The sequence below is a fragment of the Monodelphis domestica genome, chromosome 7 (assembly GCF_027887165.1).
Source record: "Monodelphis domestica isolate mMonDom1 chromosome 7, mMonDom1.pri, whole genome shotgun sequence".
Classification (NCBI taxonomy): Eukaryota; Metazoa; Chordata; class Mammalia; order Didelphimorphia; family Didelphidae; genus Monodelphis; species Monodelphis domestica.
Window position 1 is genome coordinate 236,589,916 of NC_077233.1, and position 15,963 is coordinate 236,605,878.

Genomic DNA, 15,963 nt, shown 5'->3' on the forward strand with positions numbered 1-15,963 from the left:
GTTGTTTTAATTTACATTTCTCTAATCGGGAGTAATTTAGAGTACTTTTTATATGATTATTGATAGTTTTAATTTTTTCATCTGAAAACTGACTATTGATATCTTTTGACCATTTGTCAATTGGGGAATGACTTGTATTCTTATAAATTTGACTTTGTTCTCTATATATTTGAGAAATGAGACCTTTGTTGGAGAAACTATATTTCTGAGTATTGTTCAACATTTGAGAATTTTAAAAAATGTATAATGTTTGCAAAAATAAATATTCCCCCAAAGTGTGCATCTGTGGCCTAGGAAGGTCTAAAAATACTTTTATGCCATAGAGCTAACCTACAGTTTATTCCTTTGAAGCTTCCTCTAGCAAAGAGGATTTTTTAAATGGAGCAGGCATATCTGAGCAGCGGAGACTTCATCTTCCCTCTATGGAATGGGCACTATTACCACTATAAGGTGGCCAGATTAAAAACAATATGTTCATCAAACTTGGGGATCCTGGAAAAGGACCTAAATAATTTTTTATGTTGGAATTTTTCAGTCATAAGTACAAAATTAAGTCATGAGTTCATTCCGAATAAGTTGAAATTGGACAAACCATAGATGAACTAAGAAAAAATTGCCAAGATCAGTGGGTTAGACAAGTGAATTTTACCAAATGTCTAAGGACTAATTAATTCCAATACTACATAAACTATTTGAAAAAAGAACAGGTAAGGAATAAATTCTACCAAATTCCTTTTGTCACAAATATGATTTTGATACCAAGACCAGGGAGAGCAAAAACTGAGAAAGAAAACTAAGGCCAATTTACTGAATAAATATTGATGCAAAAATGTCAAATAAAATACTAGCAAGGAGATTATAACAATATATCCCAAAGATTACACATTATGACCAAGTAGGATTTACACTAAGAATGCAGAGCTGGTTCAGTTTTAGGAAAACTATATGCGTATTGATTATATGAATAGCAAAAACAACAAAAATCATGATTATATTAATAGATGCAGAAAAAGCTTTTGATAAACTACAATATACATTACTATTAAAAACACTAGAAAGCAAAGGAATAATGGAGCCTCAAAATTGAAATCTACCTACCTAATGAATAATAATAATAAATGAAATTTATCTAAAACCAATTTCAAAAGAAATCACTACTCTGAAAATATGTGAATTTGAAATGAACATACATTTTCACTTTTTAAAGTACTTTTGTTTCTGAAATTAGATCTAATTTTTTAAAAATGGCTCTAATGCAATCAAACCACTTGCTTCTTCAGTTCCGGCTTCTTTGCAAATTTTAAAAGAAAATTTATTTTGTACTAGTTTGAACTACAACTTATAAACGAGAGGCTACTTTGCAAGAATTTAGCTTTTCATGTAAAAATTCTTTCTTCTCCTTGCTCATTAAGCTGATGAGCCACTAGTAGTCCTAAAATCCTTGGGAAAATCACTGTTCATATAGTTGTTATTACATAAATAAATCTCTAATCTTCCATTCTTGTTCTTATCTTCTGCCCTCTAATTTATTCCATAATATTTCCACTAGACAATAAAACTGACATCTATAGAGCACTTTGAGAATTGTAAAGTGCTTCGTACACGATATTTCATTTGTTCCTCTCAGTTAAAAGGGGTAATTTAAAAAAAAAACACCTGTTTTTATCAGCCTTGTAATTTTACTAGTATAGACAATTCCCGGAAATGTAACTCCTTGAACCAACATAGACTGGTCCTGCTTTACAATTTAATTTTGTTTCCAGGGGCCACTGAGAAGTTAAGCAAGGGTCACCCAGCATAACTGTGTTGGACAGAATACCTGGATCTTCTGGTTCTGAGGCTGGCTTTCCATCTACTTTGCCATGCTACCTCTTATAAGGGAGATACTACAGGAAGTGTTATCTTAATGTTGTACATGAGGAAATTAGGCCTTTAGGATTTTAAGGGACTTGCCCAATGCCACACACCTAGTAAGATAGTGGAGATGGGACATGAACCCAATTCTTGAATCTAGTTCTAGAGCCTTCTCTATTTATGCCAGACTGCTTCTAACATAAAACCCCAAATACATGAAATTGGTCAAGATCAGGGGAGCTTATTGCGTCACCAGAATCATTCCTTCATGATTTCTCTAGCATTCATTATTAATGGCACAACTCTCCTACATTCAAGCCATTACCAAATTTTTTTGTTTCACAATCATATATGGTTGGTTGTTGTCCTTTGTACTTGAAGAGGACCAAAATGATAACACTGGTGATATCATTTCACTTGTGCATAAATTGGATTTAAGTGAGGCAGAATTGCACAAAGTCATAGGCCAAAGTCACTGAAATCCAGTTGCAAGACAAAAGACAGGATGGCTGGAGACAGTCTGGGATGTAGAGGATGACCTTGGCTTTTTTCAATGTCTAATCAAGCTTTAAGTACTCCACAGAGCCTCCTTCTGCTGCCTTCATGGCCACTGAAACAAACTGTTCCCAACAATGTCCTCCTCCTGCTGGAGGAAGTCTTCACATGACTAAAGCAGACATCACCCAACACACCAATGAGTTTGAAGTCTGTCAGTCACCCTCAACCTGATTTAATCCATCATTTGAGATAGTTTAGCAGGGTGTGTCTGCTGTACATGATACAGCTTTTTGGAGGCACAGATGAGAGCTAGGTGGAAGGTGGACAACAAAAATCCTGAAAAGGGCTTGGCAAGCTCTCATACCAGAGGAACTAGTCTTCCTGATCAGCCTATATTGCCAGGCTTGGAGTGAGGAAGTTTCATTTTCCTGAATTAAAATCTGGCCTTGGACACTTACTAGCTATATGGCCCTGGGTAAGTCACCTAACCTTATTTGCTTCAATTTCCTCATCTGCAAAATGAGTTGGAGAAGGCAACAACAAACCACTCCAGTATCTTTGCCAAGAAAACCCTAAATGAGATCATGAAGAATCAGACACAATTGAAAAAACTGAACATGAGAGTTTTTTGTTATGAAATACAATCATATATAGCATGCTACAGCCTATTAAAGCTTCTAGAAATTTGTTCTACTACTTTTATAAGAATATTATTAAACGAGTTAAACAAAATGTGACTAAGACCAAATTTAAAAAAAATACTTTTTCATCTTCGAAGAGCTCCTCAATCATATGTAATTCTTCTTTTTCATGGACTTCCATACTGCTTTGAAAAGGGAAATATTCCCTGAAAAGAAAAAAAAATGGAAATTGGCACATTATTATTTTTAAGCCCTTAAATAACATTCTAAATGGAAATCAAATCAATTCATTGATCTGACTACTGATCATCATCCTGAATTGCCCTGGTAATGCCTACATATTTATCCCTTTATCTCTCTACCTACTGGTTGACTGCTTGTGTAAAGAATTCTCATGCCTCAAAACTAGTTCTGTAGGTGGCATGATATGTAAGTTTCAGTTGTCTACAAATCTGTTTATGTAGAAACTCATATTGCTTGACAGTACATAGTTGCTATATAATCTGGGGAAACCTAGACCTTTTAAAGGGCCTTCCCCAACTTCTCTTAAATATAATTCCTATGATATTAGATCTCTTAATATTTATGCACATTTCCTACATTTAAGCAAAATAGGAAGAAATAAGGGTAAAAATCAGTTTTGGACACTGATTTTTATTTTATTCATATGTAGGCTTTCCACTGACTTCAAAGAGCTGCCTAAATGCTAACCAGAGGTTAAAAAAAAAAAAACAGATTGTGGGAAGAACACAACGCTGTTGTGCTTAGTAAGGACTTTAAATTCTTTGTATTTGCTTTTTAATTCCTGTATAGATATCCTATGGTTATTCTGATGTGCGTTGGAAGTATCTTTTTAATTGCAGTTTCCCGAGAATGCCACCTAGTCTTTTTATAGAAAAATCCATCCTCTAACAATATTATTGTGACACAGATACAACTGAGCTGAAGAAATTTGCCTCATAAAAAGTTGTGACATGGGTACTAAAATTTTTTATCATAGTTTTGATTCTAAAAATATAAATATAGACTATTTCAGGCACATAGAAACATCAACATTTGTAATAAAATCTTTTTCACACTATGCTGAATTTAAAATGAAATATGGCATTATTTTTACCAAATGAACCACAAAACTATACTGGGATAAACTGCCTATGGAACCTACATATTTTACACATTATGATATTTTGAATGAGTCTAAGGTCATTTGAGGATTGTTCTAGTATTATCAAGACCTCTGTATAAAGTGATTTACTTACAGCCTTCTAAGAGCTTTAGGCATGGCAATGTGAGTTACCTTAAGTCTAAATTCACACATAACTCATCTCACAATTTTAATAACTGTTTGATCTGAGTTTACCCCAGGAACTATTTCAACTAAAATTAAATGGAGAATGGAGGTATCCTTTCACCTTAATTTTAGTTGAGGTTTTAGGCTGATATTTGTATACTGGAAATGCTGTGGAGACACTGAATTGCAGACAAGGAAAACCCACAATGACAAATTTGACTTAATGGAAAATAGATGTTAAAATTGAGGACATGGAAAGAATATCCCCAGCCCAGCCCCCTTAAATATATTCACAGTACTGGTGACTGGTGATTAAGTACCTGAAATGATCAGCTTCTATGAGGATCTGTTGCTCTTTGAAATCTAAACAAGGATCTTTTAATAAAAATACATTTAGTCTACTCAAGAGGTCATTCAAGGTAGGCAGCTGCTTTTTATATTCTACCAAAGTATTTACAAAAATTGTTTCATCTTCAATATATAAATCTGGAAAGAAATAAGAAGTAACAATAAGAAATAAAAAGGTATAAGAAATAGTTATTAACATTACTAAAGGCATTATCTTCAACTTTTTATGCTTTTTTTGTACTGCAAGGTACTATATTTAGTTCACTGAAGAACAATTTCTTCGAAAGAAGAATCTTTCTTAAGTTCCTTAAAATATGATTGTGCCTAAAATAATGCAACTAGAGATTTATTCCTTTGCTGCAGCTTCTGGTCCCCTATGGGGAAAAATACAGATCCTCCTGGAAACAGTAATATATTGGTGTTTTTTAATCATTAATATGACAAGTTAGTCCTATCCTATCCTATCCTATCCTATCCTATCCTATCCTATCCTATCCTATCCTATCCTATCTTATCCTATCCTATCCTATCCTATCCCCTTTTCATAAGGGAAGAAATTTGAGAGAACTGAAGATGATAGGTTCCTGAATGAAGACCTGGGAAGATTAAAAAACAAACAAACAAACAAAAAATCCTGAGGAGGCAGCTAGATAACTTAGTAGATTGAGAGGCAGGCCTAAAGACTTACGGTTCTGAGTTCAAATGTGACCTTGGACACTTTCTAGCTATGGGATCCTGGGCATTCCCTTCTGTCCCCCGGGACCAGAAGCTATAGCAAAGGAATAAATCACTAGTTGCATTTTTTTAGGCATAAGAAAGCAGATAAAGTACTTTTGTAAATAGGCAGGGGGCATTCTTGTTTACATGAAATCCCACAGTACAGATGGTTCATTTCTCTGTATCTGATCATTACCACCACCATCATTAAGATCATTATTGCTTCCATTTATATATCACAAAATGCTTTACATATATTATTTTATTTGATCCTTACAAGACTGGCTCTAATTATATTTCTCTATATAGTTTGCTTCAGCAGAACTATCAAACTGAGAACCAAGGAAGTTATGTATGCTAAGCTAATAGCCAATTTAAAAAGACTACTTGTTCAATGAAGTATTCCTAAACATTACGGAAAGCTTCTACTAACATTTAGTACATGGGAAGAAAACTGTGAGAAAAGACTACTGGTCAGCTCCTCTTTTGTCTCAGCCTGAGCTGCTTCCACTTTTAGCAAAAAGGTTTAATAAAAGAGTTATTCCATTTCCAGAAGGTATCTGCTACATTCCTTCAATTGAATCTCTGTTAATACATATGTATATCTGCAGAAAGATTCATAGCTTAAGTAGTAAATCAACTCCATTTTAAGATCAATTAGTAATGAAGCTAAATCAGCTAACTGAACCCATTATCTTTACACATGAGTCTTCCCTTTTTTCAAACTTACCTATTTTTATCAAAAGTACCACTTTGGAGGGCAGCTAGGTAGCACAGTGGATAGAGCACCAGGCCTGGGATAGGGAGGACCTGGTTCAATTTCAGTCCAACACTTCCTGGCTGTGTGACCCTAGGCAAGTCACTTAACCCTCACTGCCTAGTCCTTGCTGCAATTCTGTCTTAAAGTGGATGCTAATGTGAATTTCAAAACTACTCCACCCTGTTCAGACCATTCTTTAGAGGATGGGATTTAGCTATTTCCTGATCAATGACAATGGAGATACTTGGAGTAACAGAGTCAGGTCTTAGAAACTGAAATCTATACCCTACTCAGGTAGAGATTAGGAAGGGCTGCAGCAAAACTCAAGATTTAATTATTTGAGAATATGGCCCTCAACAGACATGTGCAAAAAAAGGACAGACCTCTGGGCGGTCCTAGGTCAAGCAAGAGCCACCATTGGCACTTGTGAGGCAAAGGAAGTGAGGTAGGGAACAGCCTCTGGAATTTGCTGACTTCCTGTAGACAGGGCTAGACGCCAGTTCCTGCTAGGAGCTTGAGCAGGGAGGAGGCCCGCAGACAGCTTTCCTTCAGGTCGGTCACGTTGAGTCAAGGACTGATTCTCTAATCTACCCTGGCCCTTTTGGGCCTAAAACTCCCTCTGGCTCTGCCAGAAGGTTGAGCTAACCTTTTCCCCTTTTCTCCTCTCTTCTTCTCTCCCTCTCCCTTTTCTTACTCCCATTGGGATTAAACCATCATAAACTCCATTCTGACTTGAGTATTTAATTTAAGGAATTTCATAAGTAAATTCCTTGACGACCATAAGTTAATATTATAACAACCTTTAAAGGTGATTTTCACCTAAACACTAAGAAAGAAGGTAAGGATTTAAAAAAATACCACTCTCTTAGTCTTCCAGACTTATAACCCTGTCTTCATCCTGGATTTCTCCTCTCCTCATTTCAAATATCCAGACAGTAGCCAAATCTTATTCTTTCTAACATCATAGCATCTCTTGCCTTAGACCCCTTCCCACCACTTACACTTACTTCTATGACATTAGTTCAGACTCATCACTTGTTTATATTGCAGCAAGGCTTCTCTTTAGGCTCCCTGCCTCAAGGCCCTCTAGATTATCCTCTACCCTGCTGCCCAAGTAATAAAATATAAAAAAGGAAACAAAAGCCAAACATACAATTAAAATTAAAATTATATTGTAAATTATTGGTCATAGTTAAGAGTTTAAAAACTGATATTTGTGCTATCATCATTAAATCTATAAAAATAAAATTACTGTTATCAAATCTGCATAAATGTATAAAGCACTAAGTAAAAAAATAGATAAAACAATGAAATGCATTTTGAGAACAATTACATTCATAACAATTAGAATTTCTGGATTTCCAATAGTGCTTGAGATATCCAGTCATTCCTATGACTTTTGGTTCTAGGAAAATAAGATAAACTTATGAAACTTTAGTGTAATTTGCATATCACATCACCTCTAAAAGCAACTGATTTACTAGAAACAAATTATGAAGCACTGTACAGAATTATTGTGTTAGATCAACATTAAGATTTCTGGTATCATTATACCAATAGGAATAAAACCCATTTAAGGATTAATTATTCTCTATATCTAGGTTTATCTGGTTAAATTAAAGCCTGTTTTGACTCTATTAAGATAGTTCAAACTCAGAAGATATTTGCTGAGCCTTCTAAAAATGCTCAGTTTACAATAAAGATACCATAAAAGTGAAAAAAATATATCACCTTCATCTGAAAAATACAATTCTATGAGGGAGCATCAACCTTTACTTTATGTTACAGAACTGATACTAAAAATCAGTTCCAAGGCAGAAGAATGGTGAGAGTTAGGCAATGGGAGTTAAGTGACTTGCCCAGAGTCACAAAGCTAGGCAATGTCTGAGGCCATATTTGAACCCAGGACCTCCTGTCTCCAGGCCTGGTTCTCAATCCACTGAGGCACTTAGCTGCCTCTCCGATATATTTTTAATCTACTGGGATAAAAAAATTAATTCTCAGAAGAGCAAATCAACCAATCACTGGGTGCTGTTTTGGCATATAATAAAACTTTAAAATGTTTCACCTTGATTAGCTGTTTGAAGAGTTGGCCCTCCCTCAGAACAAGTGATAGGGTAGAAGATTTCCCTGTCCCCGTTCTGAGTTAGTAAACAGTTCTCCTCTATGTCAATTTGAGAGGATGGATTTGAACTTGGAACAATTTCTTCAAAGTTATTAATATAAGATCCAATGTAGGAAACTGTCTTCCTAAAAAAAAAAAAGAAAAAAGATGTTTAGTTATTTGAGCATGTTTTATCTTAATGTGATCCATAAAATACAGCTTGTAGTATAAAATTTAATAAATTTAACTATATAATATTACTATAATATAATAATACTATCTTCACCTGAAATGGCCAAGTATCAAAGATAGGAAATGGAACAAATACAGACATATGGCATAGGAAATAAAATTTGGGGCCAACAAGAGGGGTTCAAATCGTGTCTCATACACTTACTCCCTGTGTAGAATGGGATGATTTAATTTATGCCTCTAACCATTTGTTTCCTTAACTGTAGAAAGGGGGTAATTAATACCTTTGGACTTACCTGATATGGATATTGCAAGAATCAAATAAAAAATGTGAGAGAGATCCTTTTCAAACATTAAAACACTATAAAAATTAGATTTAATTATTATTGTTTAATTGGAAGACTTAAAACTTCTCTCTTTCTTTAAAGCTGTAGTTTATATTATCAGACTGGCTGCCTATAACCTCCTCTACAACTATAATGTTTCATTTCTCTGGAAGCAAAATGTACAACACCTTTAGGATATAAAATCCTAGGGTCTAATCATTCAACTGTGCTTCACATTCAAATGTTCCTAGAAATGTTCCATCTTGGTGAAGAAATAGGATTTCTAAAAATGCTTATCATTTTTTGTTTAATTCCCTCCATTGTATAAAAACTGAATTCAAGTCCATTTTGAACTCAACAGATATTTTAAAATTCATTATTTATGACATTCATTTAAAAAATTTTGAGTTCCAAATTCTCTCTTCCTCCACAGTACCTCCCCCAACCCACTGAGAAAGCAAGCAATATAATACCCGTATACATGTGAAGTCATGCAAAATATATTTCCATATTATTCACATTACATGTGAGAAAGAAAAAGCAATAATGATAAAAAAAGGATGCTTCAATTTGTACTCAGAGTCTGTCAGTTCTCTCTCTAGAGGTGGATAGTCTTTTTCTTCATGGGTCCTTTGGAACTGGCTTGGATCACTGTATTGATTACAGTAGCTACATCTTTCCCAGTTGATCATCATTGCAATATTGCTGTTACTATAAACACACATTTTTAAAAATATTTATTACGTATAAGGTTCTGTTCTATGCTAGATGTGAAGATGAATAATGCATGGCTACTGCCTTAAAGAAGCTTCTAGTCTAGTTGAATAGAAAAGATAGGAACATTTAAAAAAACCCGACTTCTGGGTAAGCATGGCTGCAGAGTAGTTGCAGCAGGCTTCCTCTCCTCAGACCCAACAACATAGACGACCTCAGAAGACCCCCCCCAAAAACAACCATCCTCATAAGAACGGAGAGACCCCACACTAAGGCGCAGCACTGAAGGTAGGTGGGACTCCAGCATTTCCACAATATAAGGGAACGAAAAGCTGACCCACCTTCCCCACCACCCACCATGCCGACGGAGCCAGAGTTTAAGTTGGCACTGGCCAGAATCAACAAGTGAGGGAGGGACACCCCAGGACTGAACAACGGGCAGCCCCAGGTCTGAGGACCTGAGTAAGACCACCAAGGACCCCCTCCTGTGAGTAGTAAAACCCGAAACTCCGGCAGGCAGGCAAGGGGAACTCAGATCACAGGTGCAACAGCCTCAAAACACCAAGAAAAGCAAGAAGAAGGGGGTGACTTTGGACACATTTTATGGAGCAAAAATACAAAATACAGAGGAAATAGAAGAGGAAACACAAACAAATGCTCCAAAACCTTCCAAAAGAAATGGAAATTCTCCACAAGCTCTTGAAGAATTTAAATAGGAAATTATCAAAAAGAGGGAAGCTTTCTGGCAGGAAAAATGGGAAATAATGCAAAAGGAACTCAGCAATCAAAGGGACCAAAATACGCAAATGCAGAAACAGCTCAAAGCCTCAAAATACAGGTCAGAACAAACTGAAAAGGAAAACCAGTTTTTAAAGGTGAGAATCAGGCAATTGGAAGACAATAATCTTGCAAAAGAGCAAGAATTAATAAACAAAGTCAAAAGACTAAGGAATTAGAAGATAACATAAAATATCTCACTGACAAGGTGATAGACCTGGAAAACAGAGGAAGGAGAGACAATCTGAGAATCATTGGCCTACCAGAAAAGCCAGAAATAAACAGTAATCTTGACATTATAATACAAGATATCATCAAAGAAAACTGCCCGGAGATTCTAGAACAAGGGGACAAAATATGCATTGAAAGAGTTCACAGAACACCCTCTACACTAAAGGACACCTACACCAAAAGACAACTCCCAGGAATGTAATTGCCAAATTCCAAAGCTTCCAAGCAAAAGAGAAAATCTTACAAGAAGCCAGAAAAAGACAATTGAGATATAAAGGAATACCAACCAGGGTCACACAGGACCTAGCAATTTCCACTCTGAAAGACCATAAGGCCTGGAACATGATATTCAGAAAGGCAAGAGAGCTGGGTCTTCAACCAAGAATCAGCTGTCCACCAAAACTGACTATATACCTCCAGGGGAAAGTAAGGCATTAAACAAAATATAAGATTTCCAAGCATTCGTAAAGAAAATACCAGAGCTCTGTTGAAAATTTGACATCCAAACACATAGAGCAAGAGAAACAGGAAAAGGTAAATATGAAGGAAAGGGAAAAGGAGAAAAATGTTATCTTTTTCTTTGATTCAAACTCTCTTCTATAAGGACTACATTTATATCAAATTAAATATATTAATATGTGGGGAAAATGTAATGTGTAACTCTCAAAAATTGTATGCATCATTAGAGTAGTAAGAAGAATCACACATAGGGAAAGTTTGGGGCATCAAGACGATATGGAGAAAGGGGGGGAAAGAAAGAAAAAGGGAGGGGGGAATCGTTGATGGTACTAAGATATACTCCAAGAAATAGAAAGGAAAAAAAAAAACTAAATAGAATAATCTTTCTCACACAAAGATACACATGGGAAGGGGAGGGGAAGAATTCTCCTATAAGAAGGAGAGGAAGAGAGTTTTTACTTAAACCTTACTCTCAGTGAAATCAACTCTGAGAGGGAAGAGCATCTAGATCCATTGGGATCTTGAATTCTATCTTATCCAACAGGGTAAGGGAGAAGGGAAAACCAAGGGTGCTGGGAGGGGGGAACACAAAAAGGGAGGGAAGGAGAGGGGGGAGGGGAAGGGAACATGTATGCACCAAATGGTATAGCACCCAAATTTCTAATGGAGAAACTAGGAGAATTGAAGGAGGAAATAGACAGTAAAACCATATTAGTGGGAGATCTGAACCAACCACTATCAAATTTAGATAAATCAAATCAAAAAATAAATAAGAGGTAAAAGAAGTAAATGAAATCTTAGAAAAATTAGCGTTAATAGACATATGGAGAAAAATAAATAGGGACAAAAGGGAATACACCTTCTCAGCACTACATGGCACATTCACAAAGATTCACATACACTAGGTCACAGAAACATGGCATAAAAATGCAGGAAAGCAGAAATAATAAATGCAGCATTTTCAGATCATAAGGCAATAAAAACAATGATCAGTAAGGGAACATGGAGAGCCAATTAAAAAATTAATTGGAAATTAAATAATATGATACTCCAAAATGAGTTAGTTAAGAGAACAAACCATAGAAACAATAATTTCAATGAGGAAAATGACAATGGTGAGACATTCTTTCAGACCTTATGGGATGCAGCCAAAGCAGTACTCAGGAAAATTCATATCCCTGAGTGCATATATTAACAAATTAGGGAGGACAGAGATCAATGAATTGGAAATGCAAATAATAAAACTTGAAAGCGAACAAATTAAAAACCCCCAGAAGAAAACCAAACTAGAGATCCTAAAAACTAAGGGCGAAATTAATAAAATCAAAAGTGATAGAACTATTGAACTAATAAATAAGACTAGAAGCTGGTACGTTGAGAAAACAAACAAAATAGACAAAGTAATGGTCAATCTAATTAAAAAAAGGAAAGAAGAAAAGCAAATTAACAACATCAAAGATGAAAAGGGGGAACTCACCTCCAATGAAGAGGAAATTAAGGCAATCATTAAAAACTACTTTGCCCAGTTATATGGCAATAAATATACCAATCTAGGTGATATGGAGGAATATTTACAAAAATATAAATTGCCTAGACTAACAGAAGAAGAAATAGAATTTTTAAATAATCCCATATCAGAAAAAAAGAAATCCAACAGGCCATCAAAGAACTCACTAAGAAAAAATCCCCAGGGCCTGATGGATTCACAAGTGAATTCTATTAAATATTCAAAGAACAGCTAATCCCAATACTATACAAATTATTTGACATAATAAGTAAAGAGGGAGTTCTACCAAATTCCTTTCATGACACAAACATGGTACTGATTCCAAAGCCAGGCAGGTCAAAAAGGGAGAAAGAAAACTATAGACCAATCTCCCTAATGAATATAGATGCAAAAATCTTAAATAGGATACTAGCAAAAAGATTCCAGCAAGTGATCAGGAGGGTCATTCACTATGATCAAGTAGGATTTATACCAGGAATGCAGGGCTGGTTCAATATTAGGAAAACCATCCACATAATTGACCATATCAACAAGCAACCAACAAAAATCACATGATTATCTCAATAGACGCAGAAAAAGCCTTTGATTAAATACAACACTCATTCCTATTAAAAACACTAGGAAGCATAGGAATAGAAGGGTCATTTCTAAAAATAATAAGCAGTATATATCTAAAACCATCAGCTAACATCATCTGCAATGTGGATAAACTAGATGCATTCCCAATAAGATCAGGAGTGAAACAAGGATGCCCATTATCACCTCTATTATTTAACATTGTATTAGATACACTAGCAGTAGCAATTAGAGAACAAGAAATTGAAGGCATTAAAATAGGCAAGGAGGAGACCAAGTTATCGCTCTTTGAGGATATGATGGTCTACTTAAAGAATCCTAGAGAATCAACCAAAAAGCTAGTCGAAATAATCAACAACTTTAGCAAAGTTGCAGGATACAAAATAAACCCGCATAAGTCATCAGCATTTTTATATATTTCCAACAGAGCTCAGCAGCAAGAATTAGAAAGAGAAATCCCATTCAAAATCAGCTTAGACAAAATAAAATACTTAGGAATCTATCTGCCAAGACAAACACAGGAACTATATGAACATAACTAGAAAACACTTTCCACACAACTGAAACTAGGCCTGAGCAATTGGAAAAACATCAAGTGCTCATGGGTAGGACCAGCCAATGTTAGTGCCATACCCATTGAACTTCCAAAAATTTTTTTTACAGATTTAGAAAAAAACCATAACAAAGTTCATTTGGAAGAATAAAGGATCAAGGATATCCAGGGAAATAATAAAAAAAAATACAAAGGAAGGTGGCCTTCCAGTACCAGATCTCAAACTCTATTATAAAGCAGTAGTCATCAAAACAATTTGGTACTGGCTAAGAGACAGAAAGGAGGATCAGTGGAATAGTCTTGGGGTAAGTGACCTCAGCAAGACATACTGACAAACCCAAAGACTTCAGCTTCTGGGACAAAAATCCACTATTTGACAAAAATTGCTGGGAAAACTGGAAGACAGTGTGGGAGAGATAAGGTTTGGATCAACACCTCACACCTTACACCAAGATAAACTCAGAATGGGTGAATGAGTTGAACATAAAGAAGGAAACTATAAGCAAATTAGGTGAACACAGAATAGTATACATGTCAGACCTTTGGGAAGGGAAAGACTTTAAAACCAAGCAAGACATAGAAAGAGTCACAAATTGTAAAATAAACAATTTTGATTACATCAAATTAAAAAGGTTTTGTACAAATAAAACCAATGTAACCAAAATGAGAAAGGAAGCAACAAATTGGGAAACAATCTTCATAACAAAAACCTCAGACAAAGGTCTAATTACTCAAATTTATAAAGAGCCAAATCAATTGTACAAATCAAGCCATTCTCCAATTGATAAATGGGCAAGGGACATGAACAGGCAGTTTTCAGCCAAAGAAATCAAAACTATTAATAAGCACATGAAAAAGTGTTCTAAATCTCTTATAATCAGAGAGATGCAAATCGAAACAACTCTGAGGTATCACATCATACCTAACAGATTGGCTAACATGACAGCAAAGGAAAGTAATGAATGCTGGAGGGGATGTGGCAAAGTCGGGACATTAATGCATTGCTGGTGGAGTTGTGAATTGATTCAACCATTCTGGAGGGCAATTTGGAACTATGTCCAAAGGGCGCTAAAAGACTGTGTGCCCTTTGATCCAGCCATAGCACTGCTGGGTTTGTACCCCAAAGAGATAATAAGGAAAAAGACTTGTACAAGAATATTCATAGCTGCGCTCTTTGTGGTGGCCAAAAAATTGGAAAATGAGGGGATGCCCTTCAATTGGGGAATGGTTGAACAAATTGTGGTATATGTTGTTGATGGAATACTATTGTGCTAAAAGGAATAATAAAGTGGAGGAATTCCATGGAGACTGGAACAAACTCCAGGAAGTGATGCAGAGCGAAAGGAGCAGAACCAGGAAAACATTGTACACAGAGACTGAAACACTGTGGTACAATCGAACGTAATGGACTTCTCCATTAGTGTCAATACAACATCCCTGAACATTCTGCAGGGATCTAGAAGAAAAAACACTAGCCACAAGCAGAGGACAAATTGTGGGAGTAAAAACAGTGAGGAAAAGCAACTGCTTGACTACAGGGGTGGAGGGGACATTACTGAGGAGAGACTCTAAATGAACACCCTAATGCAAATACCGACAACATGAAAATGGGTTTGAATCAAGGACACCTCATACCCAGTGGAATCGTGCGTCAGCTATGGAAGGGGTGGTGGGAATGGGGGGGAGGAAAAGAAAATTATCTTTGTTTCCAATGACTAATGTGTGAAAATGACCAAATAAAATGTTTTTAAAAAAAAACCCACAATAGAAAATAAATGATGATAAATGTGAAGGGGTGGTACTAACAAACTGCTATCAGATATAAAATGGAGAAGTTAGTTTGTGCTGAAAGCACTTAGAATGTTTCACAGCGAGGGCAGAGTTTCCCTAATGTAGTACTGGGCTATACAATTTGGGACACAAGATAACTTTTATCCCAAGACAGTATTTTTGACATTGTTTTTTTTCATTAATTTTTACAAAAGTGAGGCACAGTAGAAAAAAAGGCCAAAAAAAAAGAGAAAAACTGGCTATAAGAGATTTATCTTGAGATGTCACAATGAGACAATGAGAATCTCCCATGAGAGATGTAGACAATAAAGAAGCAAATAAGGATATAGTCCATGAATCTGAAAATAAAATTCAGAGAAGATTGTAAAGGTAGAGAAATAAGGAATAACAACAAGTAAAGAAAAATTTCTTACAAAAAGGCATAGGAGAGGGGTAGTTAGGTGGCTCACTGAATGGAGAGTCAGGCCTAAAGATGGGAGGTCCTAGTTTCAAATCTGGCCTCAGACACTTCCTAGCTGTGTGACCCTGGGAAAGTTATTTTACCCCCATTGCCTAGACCTTACTGCTCTTCTGCTTTAGAACCAATAAACAGTATTGATTCTGAAACAGAAGGTATAGGTTTAA

The 15,963-nt window shown here is 35.7% G+C and overlaps 1 protein-coding gene across 3 annotated transcripts in view; it reads right to left on the reverse strand.

Annotated features, from left to right (window-relative positions):
* The window catches only part of SHOC1 (shortage in chiasmata 1), a 162,303-nt gene that overhangs the window by 127,517 nt on the left and 18,823 nt on the right, over window positions 1–15,963 (reverse strand). For all 3 annotated transcript variants that reach the window (XM_056806600.1, XM_056806599.1, XM_056806598.1), the window contains exons 5-7: window positions 8,178–8,359; window positions 4,605–4,770; window positions 3,115–3,199 (exon numbers count right to left, since the gene is read on the reverse strand). In XM_056806600.1, the coding sequence (XP_056662578.1) occupies window positions 3,115–3,199; window positions 4,605–4,770; window positions 8,178–8,359 (433 nt within the window). The remainder of the gene's footprint in view (window positions 1–3,114; window positions 3,200–4,604; window positions 4,771–8,177; window positions 8,360–15,963) is intronic.